We start from the raw sequence: 18,458 nt of genomic DNA on the forward strand, positions 1-18,458 counted from the left end.
TAAACACCGTTATTTACACTGAGATAGAAAGTCATTCTACATCTATGTAAAAGGACTCTCAGAAGAACTTGTCTTGAATAGAGTCAGTCATGTGTTTGAACTTGTATTTGGAGTACATAGAAACACTTCCAGTCACCATCATAAGACTATGATAGATGGTAAAAAAAAGAAACATGCTTTGTTATTTAACATTTCCCCTCCCATCCAATCATCTAGAGCTTTCTGAAAGAATATAATGTACAGAGAAGATTGCTGTTAGTATAGTATTTTTTTTTTTTTTTTTTTTTTTTTTTGACAATTGTAGTTAGCTGTGTACAGGATCCTTGAGATGGTTGTCTTTGGCAACAGAGGCAAGCATTTCTTGGTTTCAATACCTTTCATTTCTTGGGACATCACAAGGAATTAAGGAAATAGTTTCCTTGAATCCCATTTCAAAAATACCATTCTCAAACAAGAATCTACCCACGTTGTGCCTTTACTCCAAGTTACAAAATATCACTTGCTCTGCTGCTGCCCTTGTGCTCCTCTGTCTACTGTCTGCTGCTCCTGCTTCACTCTGGTACAGACAGACCCACCAAAACAGTGCCCTGGATTCTCGTGTCTTTGCTCATATTGGTGAAGGTCTTAGCTGCTCTGCTGTAATTTCCTTCTGTATGAATGAATCTGGTTGCTTCCTACATTTATCCTAAATGTGACCATCCTCAGCATAACACCAGGTTTGCTAGTAAAATTACAGTTCCAATAAAATAATATGAATCATAAAGCACTCAAAAATACTATGGATCATGACACTGTGCTGCAAAACTATCTCCCAAGCTAACTGGTAGAACTTAGAGGGGTTGTTTTCTTCAAAGCAGTCAACAGGTTTTGTTCAATGTTAACACAGCAAAATGCAAACCTTAGGATGCTACTATAGAAATGAAACGCTTTGGCAGTTGAAAGGTTTGTCTGTAGCAGGCATAAGAAGATCAAATGTGATGTTGGTGCATGCATGTGGACTTAATGAGGATTATTCAGATTCATATTTAGTCATTTGTTTGTTAAAATCTTATCGTTTTGATTAATCATTGGGAGAAAACATTAACGTAGTCATGAATCTGAGATGCATCTGGAGAGAAGAAATTTGAAGCAACTCTGCAGACAGACTGATTGTAAGTTAAAGGACAACATCAGTACAAAAGGTGAATGGTTCATGTTTTCTCTCTTATTCTGGAATATGTTTTACATCCTTTGAGCCTGTTGTAGTAAAGGCAGAAATGCTCACAAAGTTTCTCTTGACCTGTGCTTCTACTTGAATACATTATAACTAAATACCAAAATGCATTAACAGCCCTTGAAGCTGAGATAAGAAACTCGGGCTCCACAGTGGATTAATATTTGAAAAGAGTGTAGGTGAAGTCCTACCCTCCATCATGCCCAGCAAGTGATTAAAGGAGCTTAGGCTGGCTAATTTTTGCAGAAGAATTTGATTTATTCCACTGGGCTAGGTGTGATCCAGAGCATTTAGATGCAAAAGTGTGTAAATTGATTAATTTTTTATGAGTAACACAGATGCATAGTAATGAAAAATGGGGTAGAGAGAGAAGGTGAGGGGTGGCTTGCATGGCAGTCATTGCTTGGGCATTCACTGAGCATTGGCCTGCCTGTGGGAGATAGAGAGGAATTGCTTCTGCATTGCTTTTTTTCCTCTTTCCTTCACTTGTTAAGCTGTCTGTATCTTGACCCACAAGTTTCCTCATTTTTGCTCTTCCTATTAACCCCCTGTCTTGTTGGGTACAGAGAAAAATAAGCAAGCATCTATATGGGTGCTTGGCTGCTGCTGGCTGGCATCAACCCACACCACCTCAGAAGCCTTTATTAAGAAAATTTTCTGCTAAAGACACACTCAGTTATCTGTGATGTTTTATGTTGGATTATCTCTTGATTTAACAGACAATTGTGTCATTTTTAGGCCTCTGTTAGCTACTGTAATACAATACTGTATGGCATATAATGCAAATAACAAGATAACCTCAGCAAAACCAAAACCATTGATCTTTTCATGATTCAGGAGCACTTTATTTCTCTCGTTTATCTCAGCAAGTCTGTTCTCAAGGCCTTCTAAAACACGCAGAGATACATTAAAACCTCTGTTTTCCCTTATGGTTCACTTCGATTAGGTTTCGTTTTCAAGATGACTTCTTGGTAAGATTACAGTCTGCTTCAATAAGCAGGACACAAGCAGGGCAAAAAGGTGGGAAGGAACAGAGCTCAGAGCCATGACTACATTTTTTTCCACTGTAAATCCCATTTACTTAGGTGTAGGAGAGCATCCCCTGATGACCGAAAGTGATACCGGAGAGGAACACATTCAAACAGCTCAATTTGTTCCTCAATAGAAGAGGCTCTAACTTCAGCAGCATGAGCTGGATCCAGAGTCTGCCCTTACCACCACTCATCTACCACCTCATGCTGAGCAGTGATTCGCATCCCACCTCCTGCTCGCAGCTGCAACAGCTGCTTTGTCCTGTGCAAACAGCTGCCACCTCCCTCTCCCTCCCTCTAGCAGGAGCAGCCATCCCATTCATCCTCCTGCCCTTGCCACAGGGAGCGGAGCTGCTGGGAGTGGGAGCGGAGAGTGTTTCTGGTTGTGGTAGGTTTAGTAAAGTGAACTTCAGCAGGGGGAGGAGCAGTGTGCAGCAGATTTTGTTGGAAGAAACATCACCTCAGCTCTCTCAGCAGCTAGTGACATCCAGCTGTTCAAGCACCTGTCTGTCATCTTCTCTGGGAAATGGTGTCAAAGTGGGTGGAAAAGGAGGACATTACTATTTTCATCACTTACACTGATAAGTACTTGGCTGTTGTTGTTGCTCCTAGCATGTGTAGAATGGAATTGACCCAAGAACCATGCTTTAAAGTTTTTTACCTAACAGTTGTGTTTCTCTTTGAATCTTTGAAACAATAGTAATTTCACCTAGTTTTATTTTTAGAAATCTCTCTCCTTGTAGTGAACGGCCGTGTGTTATGGTGATTGAGAACAGGTGGTGGCATTTAGAGTTCACACAGTTATCTGGCACAACAGGTGCCTGGCCTTTGACCGGGAATAGTTCATGCCACAATACATAAAGTCCATGATGTCTCTGTGAAAGTTTGCTTCCTGCATTGGCTATAATGTTTAATAGGTACACAGCATTTCCTATAAGAGTCAAGGTACTTTCAGTTTTGCAGATAAAATCATTGTTATCTCGTCTCCCCTTGTTGTTCACTTGCTATACTGTGCTCATTCTATTTGCTATCTACTCATATGAGAAAATATTAAACTAAACCAAGTAATTCCATTGATTTTTGTTATTTGAACGTCTTTTCTGTAATTTAATGAATTGTATCAGTTATCGGCTGAGCATGTGCTTACTGGAGGCTATTCACTATCAGTTGTTTGAAAAAATATTAAGGATAAAAGCCTGTGTTATTAAGTTAACCATGCCCGACTTGTTCACTAGTTGGAATGCTAATTCTCATAAATCTGCAAGTAACACAAAATTTTAGTCTTTGGTGCAATGTGAAGAGACAGCAATCTCTTGCAGGTCACTTTCAACTGTACGCACATACGTAGCCTTACAAAACCCAAAATCTGTGGTTGGCCCAAATATTTAAGTAAACTTCTTTGTGCTTATAACTGGCCTTCAGGTAGTGCCTATAGCATTGCTACTGAGGAACCACGGAAATTCTGTTCAGGTTGTGCTGCATATCAGGAAAAGATTCATTTCTTCTTGCAATTAATATCTAGGCTAATACATGTTTTAATTTTTTAACTTTATCACTATAACAATAGAATATTTTCCATAAGTATTTGCAAATGTGTACTAGATTAATTTTTTTTGCCACTGCTGCTTGTAGCTGAATGTTGCATGGAAAGAGTTGTTTAGGTTCAAAATGTAAAGAATTCCGTAAGTCAAAACATCGTTTTCTGACCTGAAAGACAAGTTGAGTTTTAGGATTCTGCAACAGAGAATATTCTCTCTATAGATACATACACCCTATAAAACATAAAATATTCTATATTGTGCCACATCTATAGATAATTGCTTATTTTTCTAACCTGTCATAATTACATCTAAATATTGCCCCAAATTTTAAAATCCACATTGTGGATTAGACATATAGAACATGTCTAATGTGAATAGACATATTAGAATGTTTTATTTTGTAGTAAGTCTCACTTATTGCTTAAAAGATTAATCTTCTAAATTCTTTATGGTTACCAATAAGGAAAAAGAAATCTTCAGCAAACAATAGAGCAATATATACATAGACCAAATAGGGTAAAAGTATTAAGCAATAAAAGTATAAAAAAGGATAAATGTTTATTGTTTCCTTGTTAGATAACTTGTATACCTAAAAGTAACTCAGTAAAAAGTCTTAAGGGTGAGGTCATAGTCCTGATCTCTAAAGGATCAGGATGTACTTCTGGATGTTCTCAATTATTTCTGTTTCAGAACATTTGGGAGGTGTTCAGACTGCAGTGGTAGTAACAAATATGTACAAATCCTGTGTTTATAAACTACTGGAAACTGCTGCAATACTGCACATAAGCAGAACCTTTCAAAATGAGAAAATATTTATTTGTACCTAATCTGCTACGAATTGCGAAACTAGGGCTGGTGACCCTTCCCTACTCTCCAGTGAGAGAAAACTCTGTCTTCTGCTGCAAATTCAGACATTTTCAAAGGTAAATTGCCACTTAGGCATCTGAGCCAAGGAAGAATTGCAATGCTAAATAGGAATGGTTATCATGCCTCTACCTATCATAAAAGCAAATTTAAAAAATCCCATAAAATGTTCATTGGGAGCTGCTGCAGGCCCACTGACAGTCTCCCAGGTTCTGCTCCACTGATTATAAACTGTTGGTAACTGATGACATACTGTACTGGCAGAGGCCCTTCAGGAATGAAATTGCATTTGATCCTTGCCTGCCACAGCTATGGGAAGATGTGCTTGTGAGACAAAACTCTAAGAAGTCGTAAAAACATCTTCACAGAGTCTCTTCACTTATGAATAGTCCTAATGACATGGGGGGTCAAGCTCAGATACCATCTGTGATTCTTGCAGCTAGCAATAGTGAACCTTTGTCTGTCATCTGTACTTTATCAAGTGAACATAAACTTTTTCCTTCTGTCATTTTGACTGTTGTTTTTTTTTTTCCCTCTGTTGTTTTTCTAGGTTTTTAATGACCAAGAAGTTCTATACAGGCTCAGCTAGATATTGGTCCACTCTTGATTCAGTTGAGATTGTGCAAGATGGAGAAAAGTTTGCTAAATTTAATGTTTCTGTCATCTCTGCTCCAGCAGAGTATTCATTTCATTGTCAGCTGGTGGGAACAGACAATCTCTATCCTGCAAGGCTGATTCCAAACGACAGCGAGGCACAAAAGTGGGATGTTTTCATTTCCAGGTTGCAAGTGAGTACACATTGCCATTTCAGAGATAATTCCAAGAACTATTACTTGCTATTGTAGGTGCTGAACGATGCACATTCATAATGCCCTTACTTTCGTTTCAGCCTGAGAGAAAATGTAAAAGAAAAGCTGTTTCCCCTAGTTGAGCTATACAATAAAGGGGTAAAAAAGACAACAGTTGTTGAACAATAAGGACATGAAGCAGAGCTTTGAAAAACAAAAAACTCTGAAGTTGTCCACAGAAAAGAAAAACTAATAAAACCAAATATGCTTAATCAGGCAAAGAATTACCAAGTCCCCATGCTTGTTTAATGAATTGGGCTGCTATTAGAAACATGGGCCTCTTAGGTGGGTGGCTTTATGCTGTTTACTTTGTTTTTATTTGATTTCTTTGTACTTTGTTTACTTAGGAAAGCGCAACTTAGTGTGGTTGCTGTTTTCAGTGGCACAGAATGTCTGAAATCCTACAGACAGAAACAAAGCCCAGTGCAAATAGACATAATGAAAGGTTTGCTAAGGACTTCAATCAGGAGCAATATTAGGCCCTGCATGGCCCAGAAGGAAAGCAGTTGGCTTTTTTTTTTTAATGAGGCATACGTTTTTTGTGTACTTAGTGCAGTAGTACAGACTACATATGTGAGGTATAGACTATTGCATCTTTATAATTTTGAACATTGATCTTGCCTTAGGAGAAATACATCATCATTTATCTCTTAAAACAATATTGCATTAAGGGATTTCTTTGATTGAAGAGAAAATGGAACTGATAGGAAAAATTCAAAACTTTACTCTACTTGTCAAAGATGATCTAACCCCATGATAACTGGATGCAATGCTGATATAATTGTATTTATGATTTCAATAACAAGCCAAATCTCAGTAATCTGAGTTCAGATTGGACATTTCTGCTTAAACAATGGAAATCTCAAAGGAATAGCATTGGTGCTGAGATTTATTTTCCAGAAATTCCAGGACCAAGTCCCACAGATTTCTGAGCAGCAACATAGCAATACACCTCAATGGTGTGAACATTCCTCCCAGTGGTATTTTTTCTGGAAAGGCCTGAAAATACCTGAGTCCACACAACTGTGCTTTGCCTAGTCAACTCTTTGAAGTAAAGACTTGAGCATCACTAGGCTATGAAAGTAATTGGGCTATGGAAATAGAAAGTATCTACTTACCGTTTATCTTTTCCTTGAATTTCTATATACATTGATACCTGCAGCCTTCTCAAAGCTCAGAGGCCTTGGTCCATCCTTAGTAGGCATCCTTTCACTGGGGTCTTGATCAAGGGTAGAAGTAATAGGTTTCACACCTTCCTCACTGATTAGGAGCAGCAGCTGCTTCCAGTGTTCAGAAAACAGAATTTACAGTTCTTCTTAGGAAAGACCTTTTCCTCTGATCGAGTCCTAAGCATGGAATACAACTTGAAAATTCCTGTTCTGATATTTTCTGTTGTGCCAGAAAACAAAACATCACTATTCTGGTCTCATTTCTCAGTTCTATCTAAACTAGATCATACCTTTCCAGATATCTTCCACTGAAATGTAGCAAAATCTGACTAAATTCACTATCAGTCTTTGTTCTAGAATGAAGTTTAGAAACCCCCAAAGTCTGTTGCAGGGTGAAAAAAAGCACATGAAATGTGCTCAGTGGTTGCAACCAGCACAAAACCTTGTTGCTGAAACTTCATGTCAATGTTGTACAATGATTTAGAAACCAGGATCTAATGCCAGACTGGCTGGTACATTTGCACTTTGCAATGTTGCGTCCCGAAAACAGTGTCTTTATATTAGAGGGACATGGCACCTGCACAGTGAAGCCTTGCACAGCTTTTTCCAAGTCAAGGCTGAACTGATGGAGCCTTTTACTTTAGTTCTGAAGCTGGCTCAGTCACTACCATCTAAAGAACATCTGTGGGATGCTTTCTAGGTGTGCCCATAGCCTGGGATGTCACCACTCATAGCTACACACAGTACCAAAACTGCTCTGGTTTTGGTGGTGGGCTTTGTTGGTTTTGTCATTGTTGTAACAGGAATGGTTGTTCTACCATACCTTCTATAATATTGAGGAGCTCACAATTGTCTATGAAGTTTAAGAGAAGGCTGCCATCAAAAGCACTACTTTTCTTTCGTATGTGTCATAGTGGTTTAGAAGACCTTTTGTTTCTAAGAAAAACTGGCAAAAAACTTTAAAATCAAGAATATTAGGATTCTTTGTGGCTAAAATATTTCTAAGTTTAAAAATTAGTTATTCAGTGTACACTTAAGAATCATTAAAAGAACAGATGTTACTTGAAGGCTTTGTCAAAGGTCAAATGAGGAGAGAACTCCATTCGAAAATATTTTAAAAATTTAAAGTAAATACAGACTAGTATAACCAATACAAATGATGCTGATACAAACACTAAAATTAAAACTTCCGCAGTACAGAGGTCTGTATCCAAAATGCTTTTACATTCATAAAAATCAAACAACCACATGCAAGTATTTTTAACATTTCTATAGGTAGAAATACTGCTAGGAGTCACATTTTCATCTCCCACCTGGGATCTAACACCCCCACAGAAATGATAAAGCTTTAGAGAAACAATAAAAGAACCCTGCATATACTTTATCTCCCACCTAAAAGTAGACACAGCATTTTAAGAATGTACAATTAAAGCTTTCACCTTGAAGGTTCAGTAAGCATAATCCTGCTTAAAAAAAAAACACACAATACAATTTGCATAATAAAATCTAGTATTTCTGGCTCTAAAACAGAAGTGCTAAAACCTTTCTAAACTAAATATACCTGTTAAGGGCTCCAGAGAGTTTTTGTAAATGTAGCAACAAGTGTGTGTTGTGTTCTAGAATTTCAATCAATTTTGTGAATGTAAATGACATAAAACATCACCTACTTTTTGTGTTTATTGTAAATAAGTCTTTCAGACTACCTTTCATGACTCCTGTTCACATCCTCATCTGTTGTCAAAGAAATAGCTTAACAAACAAAAGCTTTGGTATTCACCTGTATTCTATAAAGCTCTGCAAACAGTTATCTAACCCAAAAGCTTATTTCGACTAATCCTGCTTTAATCAGAACTCTGCCTATAGTGAGAGCAGGCAGTATTTGCAAGTTAGCTACCATGATCTGACTTGTAAAGTTTCTTCTAAGAGGCCCAGAAAAGCTTGAATTGCTGCAGTTGTCTTCACCTCCACAGTGCTTAAATAGCCCTTAGTTCTGTGTATGATAATAGCTTTATTAATCAGCATTTTGTATGGTATAGACATTGGTCTTAACACACATATTTAGTACACGTTTACTTTAGATGCCCAAGCCAGAGTGCTTACTCATGTAGCATTTTACGCAAACCATAGACTAATTTTTCCAGTGTTTGTACCAACACCTTTCCTAGGAAGCACAAACTCCTTTATTACCACAAAGATTTCCATTTAGTTTATCATAAAGCATAGAGTAATCATGGAATGGGAACACAGAAAACTAGAAACCCATGATCTTCTTCCTTTCTTATTGCCTGGTGAGGGAAGTGCTTTAAATAAAATAATCATTTTTTTATTTTATTCTATGATACATTATAGAAAATAAGTTCTTGGTTTTTTTACTGGTGGATTTCTGTTTTTTGGTGCTTTCCTTACACAGTCATTTCAACGAATCAGTAAACACACAAAAATTCCAGTCTTCATTTTTCTTCATAATATTATTTAAGAAAGATTCAGAACCACAGATCAGATTAATTCTTCCATCAGTTAGATGCCTTTCCTTCTGCAGGAATCAGTGTTTGTGTCACTCTGAACATGTGTGTAGAGGGGGGATTGTCTTCCCGGTCTTCGCAGTTTTCTAACCCTTTGACTGGCTTTAGCAAAATTTTTTGCAGGGCAGTGGTCTCAAAGGCATTCCGTTCTTTGCTGCTTTCTGCAAAATTGGTGGGTAGGTAGAGAATAGACCCCCAAATTAATTGATTTTTCTGAGGAAAATGACATGATAGGAGCTCAGTCAGTAGAAAACCTCAAGAATCCAGTCAAAGGAAAGATATTACAGATTTTTCTAAGTGCTGGAAAAGCTTATATGGGTTTCATATGTCAATAGACAACACAGATCAGATACCTCAATAAAATAAATCCTCCTTCCTATTTTGAGTCTCTGATATCTAAGGAGGGAGTAATAAAGGTTTCACAACTGTTTTCTCTTTGAACTTTCACTAAAACTCAGCCAAAAAAGTAATTTTCATTAGATGCATTTTAAAGTATGTTTCAGGAGTTCTGCTTGTCAAGGAATTATTAGCTAAAATTCTTGGGGTATTACAACAAATCTCATTATCTGGGTGGAGTTTAACTTTCATGCCTATGAGTGCTTTGAGTTTTTCTAAAGTGGTCCTTGAGCAATACTGATCACAGATCCCCTTTGGGACTTCACTTCTAAAAGTCACATGTTTCTGAAGTTACCTCCTGCCAAACAAATTAATTCTATGTTTTTAATTTCCTGGGTGAAAAGGGAAGCTGCATAATTGTTATGCAGATGATTTTGTTCTCACTCTCTTTTAATGGGTAGAGTGTGAGAGGTAATTAACGAGTGCATTTTTTGTAATTACAGCATAGATCCTGATAGTAGGGCCTACATTCTATGTTTACTTACACCCTTCTTCATTTTCAGATTCAAGGCTTCAACATTGTAAACAACCAGTTTTCCTATGCAAGTGACTGTACAGGCTTCTTCACTCCTGGAATCTGGATGGGCTTGGTGACATCCATAATTTTAGTATGGATCCTGACCTATGGAATTCATATGATCATGCAGCTTACAACAAACAGCAGATTTGATGATCCAAAAGGTCCAGCTCTGTCAGTTCCCCAGACAGAATAGACACAGATTGATTTAATGCTGCTATGGCTTTTCTCGGTGTGATATTAATGATTTGTATAACCTTTTACTTCACAGTATGTATAGATATCATAGCAGAAAGAGGTAATTAAACCACATGTACAAAGGGTCCTTATACTTAGCAACAATAATAATTCTACTTGTTATTACCATCATTTGTTAATAGGTATCTGTGTTAAGGGTCTGAGGTGAGGCTGTAGAGGTTATTACTCTATCTGACTGGTAGACTAGTTCAAAATGCCTTCAGATTAACAGATATTGGCAAAGAAAAGATATCACAACAGAGATAAATAAGAAGGATAAATAACTTATTTGATAGGAAACTATTTATTGAAATTACTGGTCTCTCTAAAAGCTCTTTAGTAAGTATATCATGTTGATGCTACGTCTTAAGAAGGCTGGATTGTGTCTTGTCATTTTTCTCTTGAGGAAACCATCCAGAAAAATACAGAACTAATAAAATATAAGTCACTAAATAAAAGATCTTGAAAAGTCTTTTCAAAATACTTCACTTTGTTCTTATGTAGTATCACAAATGAAAATGGAGGGATTGACGTTTATTTTCCCTCTTGTGTCAGCTCATGCCTGTGAGAATTATGTTGACTAATGCTATCTCGTATGTCTGTTTTAGCCATGGACAGCTGATAGAGCTACAAAGCAAGATAGGTCCTTGTCCAAACTGATCACAAAACTTTATCTGGTTTCCTGGCAATAAATGCAACTTTTCAAACTCCTAACCTAGGATAAAGACAGCATCTTACCAGAGACAAGGTAATGTTCCTAGCATCCCTCATTTTCCAGCTACCTCTGGAATAGTTATGAAGTTTGTACAAAAAAGGGGGGAAAAAAATCATATAAAGTCATTAGAAGCACATGCTAATGTACTGTTTAAGTCTGAGCATGTTTATGGTCATCTCAATGATTTCAGAAGCCTTAAAACATTCAGAATGTGTTGAATTCTGTTGCAATTAATAAAAGATATTAAATGTTCTCATTGGGCAATCCAGCTATGGAGTGAATTGCTAAATATTATGAAAAGCTGGGAAATAATAAAAGAGAAATGATAAAACGGTAATAAAAAAAATTGTAAAAATAACACATTAATTCTCTCTTCTGTAATGTTTTGTTAAGACTTTGTATGTTCTATTAGTTAACAAAAAGGTATCATTTTGACAAAATTACGTGTGTCACATGAAAAAATGTTTCTGATCTTGATCTGTGTCATAGGACAATGATACAGAAGAAATACACTTAGAGTCAACCACTTAACTAGACCAACAATAGTTCCTACCCATCATTCCTGGTTGTCATTATGCAGTCAAATGGGTAAATTAAATGCTGTCTGAAGCTGTTCCTCCTGAAATATTCAAACCTGACCTGGAAAACAAAAAGAAAGTTGGCATGTAGCTATCAGAGGTGATCTCCCTGCTCTAATATTTTTCCCAAATGTTTTTTGAAACCTCAAAGAATGCTGGCATTTGATCTACACAAAAATGCTGTGTTAGAAAGGCACGTTTTCTTTGTCACCAGGACTTGTTTTATGAATTTCCCCTTCAAAGCAAGTTACATGAATGTGACATTCAAAATTGACATAATAGTCATGTAACTGATAGCTAGAAGAGAGGAAGGCTATTACAAAGGGCTTGATTTGTAGGAGACAGCTTTCTTGTGGCTTTTATCTATATTCAACAAAAATTGGAAAAGATCTTGTTCAATATTGATGATATATACGAACCAGAGGCCACCCAGTTCAGGATCCTTTCTCCAGCAGTGGTATAAGTATAACAAGTAGTTCCTGCAGATGTTCCACCAGTCTCCACCACTTAAGCTCAGGGACTTCCTCAGCCTCAGAGGTAGTGTCTTCATATTTAGTATTCCAGTTACAGTTATAGTCTATTAATTTGTCCAGCCTCCCCTTGAGCCTGTGGACTCTCCTAGAGCTCACTGTGTCCAGGTTTGCTTTGTGTTCTGGTCTGTTGGTGTCTCTGCTTCTAAAATTACTTATTTCATAAACCATATGGAAACCCAGCAATGACTTATAATGAAACAATTACAACAGAAATAGTCCAAGGGTAGTATTTTCATGTAGGCAGTAAAGGAAGAGAAGTCATTCCATCTGTCAAGGGATAATTCAATGAAGTAATTGTTTCCACCTTCTGGGAGCCTGGTAATTATTTAATTATTTAATTAATCAGATGGGTTATTATTCAGGCATTAGAGGGCTCTGTAATTATTTCAACATAAGCTGGGGTCAAGCAGGGGAAGAAAGAGTTGCTGAAAAACAAGAAATGACCATGAGAAGTTAACTCCTAAGATACTCAGAGATACAAGAAGCCTGAATGTTGGATATGGGTCACTGCTGGCAGAAAAAACTAGCAGCAGTCTGAGCAGGTGATGATGATTGTGGGGGCAACTGTAGTGATAATCTGATCCTTATTTTGGAAAGGAGGATGAGACAACTCACATAAGTGAGGCATGGACTCCTATGCCTGTAGGCTGATTTTTCTGTTGCATCTTGTGCTGGGTTGACCTTGGCCAACTGCCAGATCCCCCCTTGGCTGCGCTCTCACTCCTCAACAGAACATGGGGAGAAAATAAGATGGAGAAGCTTGTGGGTAAACATGAAGACAGGGACAACATTTATAGCCACCATCATGGGCAAAGCAAACTTATGGAAGATTGAGTTATTGCCAATTAAAATAGGTTGGATAGTGAGAAACAAAACCAAAATTAAAACAACACCTTCAGTGCCAAAAAATCCAGTTGTGTCTAGTATCTTCCAGTACAGGAACCTGATCTTCTTCAATTTACTAATAAAGGTTCTGCTCTCAGATTGGTCTAATCCCTATCAAAACTTAACAGAAATTCAAGGAGAAAAGAGCTGTTTCTTCTGAACTCAGTTTTCTAAAGGCTTAAACATTTCTCAGGTGCAGAGAGAAAAAAAAAAAAGAAAAGAAAAAGGGGGAAATAAATGAGACCTTGATAAGCAGTGGTTCCCTAAGTAAGTAGTCTCACTTCCACAATGTGCAACAGTGTTTTTGTTAGTCTTCCTAGCTGTGTGGGTGCAAAGGAGGCTTATGACAGTGACTAAGCCCAAGAGCAAAACATCTGCTATTGATGTCCCACAAATCAAGTGGCTTCCTTATCTTCTCCTCAACTTTTTGTATGCGTCCTTTTTGAACACAGGTTCTCTGTTCCCGATTGGCTGGATTTCTGTTTACCACACAGACCTAGTATGTTCTTGAATTATTGTAATTGAGCTTAGTTTCATATATCATTCATTATTGCTATGATAGAAGATAGGTTACTGGATGTTCATATATTTTCTGCTTTGTTAGTGGCAATGGGGGTGGGCAGTGGAAGACTGGGAAACCTGTTTTCAGTCTGTCTTAATACTCCTTTAACTAGTTGTGTAGAACTAACATAAAATAGTGTACAGTCACCGTGACATCATATGCAACCCTATTTAGTTAATGAAAACAGCAAAAATAATGTTTGCAACATTAAAACAAAAGCTTTCATAAAAGTACTTTTGTGAGATGAATAAGTTAAGGACTTGCTGATGTAGTGTTTGATTTATAATTTTGTGTATCCTGTTTATTCTGGATAAATATGGACATGTACAGATTGCAGAGTGATCAATTTAGCTATTTAAAAGATATCTTTCACTGAAACATACTGACATGGTTTGAGATATTACTGTCCCTATCTACCCTGCCTTTCATTCACCTATGCCTGTGCCTCAGCTGTTCATTAAGTTCATACCGATGTGCTTCCTTTTTCTACCAAGGATGTAATATATCAGATTTTTCACTAGAGTAGCTGAGATGCAGGTGCTTGTCTGGCTCTGTCATTCCTGCCACTGAGTAATAAAATCCTGGCAGAGGAGCAAAGCAGATATCTGTGAACACTGATGTCTCAACACATTACAGGGATATTGGGGAAGAATTTTTATTACAACTGTCAAAAAGGGAAACCAAAGCATGCCAGCAGCCGTGTGCCTTGTCAGGGTCAGAGACCACATTGCTGACAGCCTGAGAGGCAGGACCGGCTCCACTGTGGGCAGTGTGTTTTCTGTCTCTGCATGTCTGAACAGAGTTCAGCTAAAAACATGTGCTAGGGCAAGCTAGTGCTCTGTTTCACATCCTCCTACAAAGACCCCCAAAGGCTGTCCATGGCAGAAGATGCCCAGAGGGCACCAAGATCCAGCTGTGGCCTTCTTCTCTCACTCTGTATCTTCAGACTGCGATTGAACAGGGATGTCCCAGACCCCAGTGGTCTCAACACACCTCTTTAGTGAAAAAGTGGAAAAAGAAATGTGTAAGAGGATGGATAATATGGATCACCCTCTTTTCCTCAATAGACAGTTAGAGTCCTTACACTTTTGAGTGGTCATCAGAGTCCTACACCCCAAAGGAAAAGCAAGACACCACTGCTGACATGGGTGTGCACACCTGTGTGACGCTGGACTGCCTTGGAATGTCCTTGAGGTCTTCAACCTTCTCTCCCTGAACCACTCTTTGGCGTTGTCTGTGAACTACATGGGGAGCTGCTGCTTTGGCTGCCCTCCAGAAACTCTGAGGTAGCTGAAAGGGAGTGGGAGGAAGCAACCCTGCGGCTGTACTGCATTTGTCTTTCCATGCACACAAAGAGAATTGGACCCCAGAAAGTCTGAAACAGACACTTGAACTCTCAATGGAAAGATCAATGGTTTCATCTATCTTTTTATAAGTAGCTAGTATTAAATAACGAAATAAATGATCTACTTTTACTTGTAGAGCTTTCAAGGATGTGTACTTATACAAAAAGTGTAGAGCAGTTGCATCATTTTTCATTGATTTAGATTTTCACAGAACTTTTTGTGCTTGGTTTTGAGGCCAGAATGTAGACCTTAATGTCTTACTGCTACTAGTTTGTGTGGTTTAATAGTGATTAATAGGTAACTAAATGGAGAGAAATTAGTGTGTGGGCTTTTTTTTTTTGTTGCTGTTTGTTTGGGGTTTTGTTTGCCTTAAATAGCACAAAAAAAAATCTTTATTGGATATACCAGGGACTTTAAAGTTTACTCATGACTTGACATCATTTGAACCCATTTCTGCTATAATTGCTTTTATAATTACTTTATGAATTTCAGGGCGGCAGAAAGGGTGTAGTGGCCATAGATTGCTGGGCTAAACACATTTCTGGCAACAAATAAATGAGCTAAAGATTAATGGTTAGTTTTCCTAATTATAGTATCTTAAACTCTTCTCTGGATAAAAGTGCTGTCTAAAAATTAGAAAGACATAAGTTTTTGCCTAATGAATTACTGTCTTCTGTTTGTTATAAAACTCTTGGTTAACACAAAAGCTAATTACTTTTACCACCTTACCTTATCAGAAGGGTGAAGGACTCCTTCAGCAGAGTCATTCTTTCTATCTGGAATTGCCAAAGGTTTCACTTAAAAGATTCAGTAAGATTGCACGTTACTCATTAAGTAAAATCTGCACCTTGTCTAATCAGCAGTGTGTGTCTACTGCAAATCCAGGGCTGGATTCATCTGCTGTGCAATAGGACTCTCATTCTGAAAACTGTTTATGGGTTTAGCCATTGCTGTTTCTGGAAATCACACAATGATCAAAATGATAGCTTGCATGTTCCTGTTCTTTTATACTGTAATATATTGGGTTCCCTGTCTCAAAGTGTTAGCACAGAGCTTTAAGTGCAATATAATCTGTGCTCCAGCCCTTTGCATGCTTTGTAGGAAACAAAGATTAAAGGGCACTTGCAGCATGGAAGATTATGTCTGCTGTTAGTTTTCTAAGTCAAAAAAATTCATTATTATAATTGTGTGTAATTATTTTAGTGTATTTGGAAGGAGGATGATATTTTCCCTTTAAACACTAAGTCCAACTTTAAACAATTACCTACTAGGTACTTCCAGTCCTGTCAAGGAACTTAGTAACCTTGATCTGCTTGTGGTGCTGTGATGGTTATCATTTAATGCCAAATACTATTACAAGCCTCTGTTACAGTTTCTTCATGTGTATGGAAAGACTGCAGCTTTTTGACAGAACATAACCTCTATTTACTAGTATACTACAGCATGGTGTGAAATTGCCTAATTAAGTGAATAACACAGCTTATATCTGAGATGACACCACTTGTATAGATCACGCAGTTTGGCCAAGACACTAAAATTAATAGTTTTCCTCCAAAACCTGGAGGGTTAATGAGAATATTATACATGTTTATGTCTCCTTCCTCTTCAGTGTGGTGCTTCCACCACATTTCAGAAGCACTGCTGCTCCAGTGCCACTCACAGTGCAGCTCCCAGCAACAGCCACCTCGTCTGCTGATCTCACTGACTGAACCTGGCCTTGCTCAGTTTGCTCAGTCCTAGTCAGAGTGGTTAGGACTGGATATCGTGAGTCATCACCTAATTTTTCAAGTTAAGCTTTTGTAAGCTCTCCAAAAGCATAAGCAACCTAGAACTTACATCTGCTCAAAAACATTTTAGCCAAAAAGCTGAAAGGATCAACAGTCAGGGGCCAAACCATAAGTCTTCTTCTGATGAAAAAAGCTGCACTTGCTCACATCTAGATAAATCCAAATTTGAAGTTAGAAAATGAAGGAATGGGGAAAAGAAATACTTCTCATATACAGCAGCTCTAGAATGAGTATGAAAGACCTGCACAGGATACAGGACTTCTGTATAAACTTGTGAAATGCTGCAAAAGTTTTAATAAGAAGCTTGTAAAGAGGAAGATTAAATTCCTCTCTTCTTCACAGTTTTCTTCCTGTGGGGAATAATACATAGATAAATAAATGGGAAAATATAGCAACTGCTTCAAAATATCAGACATGTTTCGGTCACCATAAACTTTGTTCAGTAGGAATGCATTGTAAAAAACCTGCAAACAGATTTTTCTCCAAGTTAAGCTTTTATTCTAAGAGAGGATCTGCCTCTACCAAAAAAAATGAGTACAGCAATATTTGTTCTCTGAAAACAGACTCTGAGGAAGACTCTGCAGTATCAGACTGCTCCCAGTTCCATTCACTTGCTCTGAGTATTTCAGGCAGGGAAAACAAACACATTGCTGTGCCGTTCAGGTCCACCCCTCTGCAGAAGGAGGGCTGGCTTGCCTCGAGTCATCTTGTGTTTTAGGGAGCGGGCAGGCAAGGTATCCTCTCCCTCTCTGTCCTTGCAAACAGCAGGCACAGCAGCAGTACCTATGCTCTCCGGAAGGCAAAGTGTTTCTGAAAAGCACATCGAGCCATGTTAGCCCTCTTCTCCAAAAAATCAGGTATCCTCCTGGACAGAAGTGGTTTGGCAGCCAAATATTGAGCCTTCTACTGTTTCATCATCTTTGTTCAGGGGACTGTGTTGTCTGCCTGGATGTCTGACTTTAGGCTTTGCCCCAGCTGAAGCTCACCTCGCTTTCCCTCTTCTTCATGTTCGCAAAGGGCCTGCTTGCTAGTAAACAGCAGAAATGAGGGGTGACCTGATCTGATTTGGAAATACTGTGAAGTCCAAAGCTCCAGAACATCCCCCTTCTGCCCACACACAAGGCAGCACCTTCTAGCTGGTCCTTCCTGTTAGGTGACCCAATTGCTTAGAGCTGAGCTCAGTACTTAAAAGTATTTGGCAAGTGCAATGCATATCTGACAGCAGCACAAGTACCTTTTGTGGTCCTCTGCAGAGGGAAAAGCTGCTTATTTGTTTAGGAAATAGAGGCTATAGTGCTTAACTTGTGATATTTCTGTCACTTCCATGGCAACAGGCTCTGAGAGAACAAAGCAGGACTTCACCAGATCACGTAACAGCTTGAAAACAGAATAGAGCAAATTTTACATAGTGATGCTGTGAAGTTTCATTTAACTTGAATTTTACCTCTGTTAACCAATGATTTAATCAGTGAAGTAATTGCTGCACTGCCAAGCGGTTATGAGCAAATTGGCAATGATTTCTTCCAGTTGTCAGGCATCCCTTGTTTCTGTCATGACAAGGGATGCATCAACACAGTGTGGTCCCCCTCTCCCCCTTTGTCCGAGGGTAACACATGCTATCCAGCAGATTCCCTGCCATGATAACTGTGTTTAAGGGACAACATCAGTTAGAAATTACAACCTGGTTCAAAGGCATTGGAATTTTTCCATATTC

The 18,458-nt window shown here is 38.2% G+C and overlaps 1 protein-coding gene across 1 annotated transcript in view; it reads left to right on the forward strand.

Moving 5' to 3' along the window:
- The window catches only part of ATP6AP1 (ATPase H+ transporting accessory protein 1), a 52,723-nt gene extending 42,367 nt beyond the window's left edge, over positions 1 to 10,356 (forward strand). The window contains exons 9-10 of the mRNA XM_080363924.1: positions 5,200 to 5,437; positions 10,088 to 10,356. Coding sequence (XP_080220050.1) covers positions 5,200 to 5,437; positions 10,088 to 10,297 — 448 coding nt within the window. The 3' untranslated portion in view covers positions 10,298 to 10,356. The remainder of the gene's footprint in view (positions 1 to 5,199; positions 5,438 to 10,087) is intronic.
- The last annotated feature ends 8,102 nt before the right edge of the window (positions 10,357 to 18,458 follow it).

Source organism: Nesoenas mayeri, assembly GCF_963082525.1.
Source record: "Nesoenas mayeri genome assembly, chromosome: 1".
NCBI classification, from domain to species: domain Eukaryota; kingdom Metazoa; phylum Chordata; class Aves; order Columbiformes; family Columbidae; genus Nesoenas; species Nesoenas mayeri.